The sequence below is a fragment of the Aulonocara sp. 'chitande type north' Nkhata Bay genome, linkage group LG2, assembly GCF_057382095.1.
Source record: "Aulonocara sp. 'chitande type north' Nkhata Bay isolate Kocher_YH1m ecotype deep benthic linkage group LG2, A_spYH_male_GT1.1, whole genome shotgun sequence".
NCBI lineage: Eukaryota > Metazoa > Chordata > Actinopteri > Cichliformes > Cichlidae > Aulonocara > Aulonocara sp. 'chitande type north' Nkhata Bay.
The window spans coordinates 30,972,995-30,979,133 of NC_141345.1; the positions used below are offsets into that span (position 1 = coordinate 30,972,995).

General features: G+C 35.3%; 1 protein-coding gene across 1 annotated transcript; it reads left to right on the forward strand.

Moving 5' to 3' along the window:
- Positions 1-2,064: 2,064 nt before the first annotated feature.
- LOC147338181 (uncharacterized) lies at positions 2,065-5,360 on the forward strand. Its single transcript, XM_086264148.1, has 6 exons — positions 2,065-2,155; positions 2,546-2,647; positions 2,765-3,508; positions 3,605-3,747; positions 4,133-4,248; positions 4,602-5,360. Exons 1-6 carry the CDS (start codon positions 2,095-2,097, stop codon positions 4,726-4,728), a joined length of 1,293 nt encoding a protein of 430 aa, XP_086120274.1. The 5' UTR covers positions 2,065-2,094; the 3' UTR covers positions 4,729-5,360.
- The last annotated feature ends 779 nt before the right edge of the window (positions 5,361-6,139 follow it).

The window sequence follows — 6,139 nt, forward strand, 5'->3', positions numbered from 1 at the left end:
GATGCATTTAAAAACATGCAGAGGTGGTGATGGGGGTGGATGATAGCAGAACTCGTACTGTTTCTACTATTGCAAATAAAGCTTAAATGAAAAAAGACAAACCAAAAGTTACAAAACCAATCAGAGGTCAGAAGGTTTTCTTAAAGAGGAGAAGATGGTTTCTTTCTTACCTTGTTGATCAGGCACTGGTACAGCCTGGACAGCCCAATGAATTCCAAAACCAATATGTTTCATCTGATGTGGAATCATGGAATGATCTGTCTTCACCTGCCAATTCTCACCAATGTTGCCAAAAATGTGACAGATTTAGAATGAAATTCACATTTTTCAACCTTCGCGAACAGTTAATTCCCCCAAATTCTTAACAGTATCTGCCGTGCATTTATGGAGTGCTCCTTGAGGTCCTTAGAGAAGAATAAAAAATAGAGAATGAGACAGGCAGGGAAAGCTCTTAAGACATTGTTTATGACACCTTTAAACAGCGTTTGCTATGAATGGCATAACCAGATATTAGTAGTGGCTGAGTGGTGTATTGAAGGCTGTTTTTCATTCATCTGCTTTTCTGATTCTGACAAGCTGTTAGGTTAGCTTGGAGGTAGTGGTGACGGGCAGCTAAGAAACCTAAGTGAGGTGTTTACCAGAGTCAGGCTGCTGACCGTACAGACAAGCAGAATTTAGTCTGGCTGTGAACGGTGATCTCCATGGAGCAAAGCAGGCAAATCTTGCAGGTGAGTAAACAGAATCTTGCAAGTCCAGAATCAGCAGTTCCACCCACGCAAGCCGCAAATACATTACAAAGATAGGATGATGTGGTAATGTAAGTGGAAAGCAACATCAGGAAGAAGGAGTAATGGAAAATAGTGCAGATGTGGAAAGTAAAGTCCAAAGTAGTCCCAGTGGTAATAGGACCATTAGGCATTAGGAGCTGTAATCCTGAAACTAGAAGAGTGGCTGCAGCAGATTCCAGGCACAGCATCAGTGGTCTTTGTCCAGAACATAGACCACCCAATGTAAGGTTTGTGCTGCCACTGCTGCTGAGTACACGTAATTACAATAATATTTTTTAAAATTTCTGTAAAGGTAATCAACACTTATGCAAAGCTCTCTGACTAAAATGACATTTTTAAAATGTGAATTTATTAAAACAATGGTTTTTGATTTAATTCTGTGCTTGATAGAATTAAACTAGCACAAATTTGATTTAAAAAATTTGTTTTTAAATTTGTAAACCAACTTAACTTTTAGGTGTAATTAGCCACTGTACTAATGTTAAACTAGGAGAGGGAAAATACTATGTATATATAATAAAATATCTACTTATTACTGTAATACTAGCAAGCTAGCTAAAAAACCTAGCAAGCTAATCCAGAATTTACCATACAGTTTTCTTTGATCTCTTACTTACAAATATGTACAACTTTGCCCTGAGTTCCTGTATATATGTCTCTGTCACATAATATTGATGGGAAATGTGGACAGAATATGTGAGCAGTTTTCCATTTCTATTTATTTCTTGTTTCTCAGCACATTCACACTCTCAGTTATTTAACCTCTGTGAGAACTTAATCTGTGGGAAAAGGGAACAGAAATCACAGAAGGTGGAAGTCTGAAAACGATCAGGTCAGTCAAAGAGAAAAAAATCCCAGTCACTACTTCGTGGTATTTAACCTTAGCTATTTCTATTAAGTCTGAGTGGGAAGTACTTTGAATGTGGGAATGTAGACATCCAGTGGATTTTGCATAGTTTCGTTTTCAACCAATCAGTTTATGTCAAGTGCTTGATGATGTGGGACATCCCTTTTTCACTACAATAAATAATACTGAGTTAACATTCATTTTTTATTGGTCAGTGGCAGAATCTTTTTTGAATTCACTGTTATTGTGCGTATTTAGCTAAGTGCGAGGTAAGTGCAGGTTTAAAAACTATTTAATGTTTAGATAATTGAATGTGAACTTTCTCTAGAACATTAAAAAATGTTTATGAATGTTAGTATAGTTTAGTGTAAAATCAGCACTTCTGGAAAACTTAAGGACTGTTTTTCATTTCCAAACCTACAAAGGTCTTACCTGAACAGAAAAAAATCCAGAACATTAATGGACACAATGGAAATTGATGACACCTTATTATATATGGACGGCAATCTCATCACTCAAGGTACAGTATCACCCCCAAAACCCGCAGACAGAACTAGTGGGTAGACAAAATAAAATGCAAACCTGTTTTTCAGCTTAAATTTCAAACTGAATAACGTCACACTTTTGTGTGTGTGTATTTCATTGCTTAAGACACCTTTGGTTTGCGAACACCTTATTGAATAATAAATTTCTTGTTTAATTCATAAAAGGACCAATATCATGCTGGTCTATGCTCAGTAATACATAATTACACGGTAAAGCATGTTTTAAAGATTTTTAAATGGATTCAAAAATTCTAAAACTTAAGTTAAAGTCTCTAAAGACTTTTTTTAACCAATTTTACTTGTCTAATGATATATTTGTTTGTAGTTTAATTTGAAAAATGTCTGTTTTCTTATTTACAAAACAGTGAATTTTCGCAGAAGAAACCAGATCCTCAGAGGTGTCACTGTGAGCCTCGGATTACTGTGTGCTGTCCTGTTGTGCAGTAACATAAGTCAATTTATATTCTGTAAGTTGTTTAGTTTTATTCAATAAAAATAAACCCCTTTTTTGTTGCTTTTACATCCAGTTCATGATAATCAATTGAATCCGGCAAAATATTATTTTTATTTTTTAAATTTCACAGATGAGATCATCCATCCTAAATCAGAAGACCAAACACAGCCATATCACAATACACTCACTCAAAATAAGGAGAAACTCCAAAATGATAATGACAACCTGACTGCAGAGAGGGACAGACTGAAGATCAGTTATGATGCTTTGAGTAAGGAGACTAGACAGTTAAAGATCATACTGAGCAACCTCACAAAAGACAAAGATGAGCTGCAGCACTATTACAGTTATTTGATTACTAAACGAGATGAGCTGGAGGCCAATTTCAGCAATGTGAAAAATGAGAAGGACCGGCTACAAACAAATTGCATCAACTTAAAACAAGAGAGAGATCAATTCGAGACAAACTACACTCACATGCAGAGGAAGCTTGAGGGCTTACAGACTAATCACAATAATCTGACAGCAACTGCAGAGCAGCTACAAACCAGCTACAATAACCTCCAAAGAGAAAAGGATGCATTAAGCGTTCTTTTTACTGCACTGAGAGTAAAAGAAGTCCAGCTAGAAGGTAATTACACTGTGTTAAAGAGGGAGAAAGACCAGTTACAAAGAAGCTACAATAGTCTGAATAGAAACAAACATCAAACTGACCAGAGCTATAACACCCTGCGGAAAGACAAAGAGCAACTTCAAACCAGGTATAATACTTTGAGGAAGGAAAAGGAACAATTACAAACCAACTACAGTCGCTTGACTACAGCTAGAGAAGAGTTACAATCGAAAGTCAAAAGGATGACCACTAAACTAAGCGGTATGCTTCCTATGTTACAGCTTAAATTTACTAAAATTATCTCCATTGTGGTATTCTTCATCTTTTGGATATTTTTTCCATGTGATGAATTTGCAGGCATTCCTTGTCAGGCCCACTGGAGAAGGTTTGACATAAGCTGTTATTTTGTCTCAACCTTGAAGAAAAACTGGACAGAAAGCAGAAAAGCCTGCATCGCTGAAGGTGCAGATCTACTTGTCATAGACAGCGCTGAGGAACAGGTAATAAACAAAGGCAGAATTAGAATCGCTAAACGTTGCCAATGATTGCAAGAATTTTTTCCATCTTTGTACTGGGTTGCTAAGGTTTGCATGTACAGTTAAAGATGACTGCAGTGTTGCAAGAACTCCATTAGGTGATGGAACTAAAACAAAAAATTAAAGGATCATTAATGCTGTTATAATCCATCTTGTTGGAGACATGAGTCTCTATCCCAAAGACAAATGACTGTCATCGTGGCTCTACGGGTCATTCAAATTTTTTTTTTACAAAACTGAAATGTGTAGAAATTGTCTGTACCAGTCCATTTATTATATATTCCAATTTAGATCAAGATCACCCCCTAACAGTAATGTCATCAGTCTTTTGTTTGTGCGACTCTAACAGCTTTTTGTCAACGAATTACTGGACAAGAGCGAGAGGCAAAATGCTTGGATTGGCCTCACTGACACACTTACAGAGGGGGTTTGGACCTGGGTGGATGGGACCCCTATTACCATAGAGTGAGTTTAAATACACAAACCTGAACAAAAAGGATCTAACTTTACACATTTTCTAAATGTAAGGTTCATTTATCAAACTTTTATGTACAACTTGACTGTACAAAGATCAGTCTTGTATTCTGTTGTTGAACTGAACTCTGCCAAAAACTTTAATATCTATCCAACAATTCAGCAACAGGAAATGTAAGGAAAGGATGAATGCAGAAGTGCACAGTATTATTTCTACTTTTGCAAATGAGAGTTAAATTAAAAAGACAGACTGAGGCACCAAACAATCACAATGTAGGAGTGAATTTGTTTCTTATAGCGACAAAGTGGAGAAAATGATTTCTCTCTCTTACCTTATTCATCAGATACTGGCAGCCTGGGCAGCCTAATGACTTCAAAAGCCAGGACTGTGGAGAATATGTTTCAACTGATAAAGGATCATGGAATGACGATGGCTGTTTCGCAGCACAAAATTATATTTGTGAGAAATAAGATCAACATGACTTACAGTGTTAACTAAAGGTTTGGACTGGGGTTCTTAAGTTTATTAATAGACAATATTCCAGATTTTTGGCTCTGTCATCATAAAAAACACCCACACAAGTTCATTTCAATTCAGTTTTATTTATATGGCACCAAATCACAATGACAGTAGCCTCTATGTCCTTTATTTTGTAGGGTAAAGAAAAATAGCAATAATCCAGCCTGGAAGTAACAAATCCATGGAATAGTTTTTCAGCATCACTCTGACACAAAATGCTTCTAATATTGGAGAAAATGAGCAATTAATTACCCTAAGTATTGTCTTTGAAGCCAAATCCTGATGATTTTAACTTACCATATTCATCTGTTCCAAAGAGTTTTGTTTTTGCCCAGAACTGATAAAAAAAAAAAAGAGTTTTGGACTGGTTAATATGAAAAAACACATTCTTGTTTATTTTGGCTAAATACTGCATATTTTCTGTGTCACATCTTAGTCAAAATGTAATTTAAAATGTAAATTAATAGCATTTAAGATAATTGACATTTTCAGACTATTATCATTATTGTTTTAAAATTTTCAAAATGAATAAATTACAAATTAATTACAATTTAATTTACAAATGGAAGGCAAGAGTTTTGGACTTGAGGGCCACAAAAGAAGTCAGTGGTGAGAGGTATTTTTACATTTCGTCCACTGCATTTTATTTTCCATCAGCCAAATCTTCCATCTATCCACATTCATATTTGCTTTCCTGACTCTGGTCACTGGGGCCCTACAAGCTATCACAGTTGACAAGCTGGCAGAATATCATAGCGCTAACAGGGAGACAGACAACCATGTAGACTTACGGCCAATTTACAGTCATCAGTTAACTGAACTTTTAACTGTGGAAGGACACATACAGGCAATGTTTAAACTGCATGGTGCATGGCTTTTTAAGAAGTAAACTCTGATCATCAATTTCACTTCCTTTTTTATTTATCTAGAGCCAACATCACAAATAATTAGAACTGTGACATATAATAAGATAGATGATTTTAGGACTTTATCTATTTAGCGGGGAAGTAAAAATTACTTAATTTTTTTTCTTCTCTGTTTCGGCATAGCTGTTGTTCTGTGTGATTAAATTACATACAGCTGGTATTAGAATAACTTTTTTTTTCTTGAATTGTTGTTAAACATTTACATATTAAGTGAACTTGGAGTTCAGGGCCAGAAAAGAAGTCATACACTATTTTACATTGTTGATTTTTTACTTAATTTACATAAAAATCATCATTAAAAGCAGACTTACATGTTGTTGCGATACATGTTATGTGTTTAATGTTATAAATAATGATTAAATGTTTTCCCATTACAGACATCACTATGTTGTATAAGAGGTAAATGACTGGCAATAAAAATGTGGAAAAAATGATT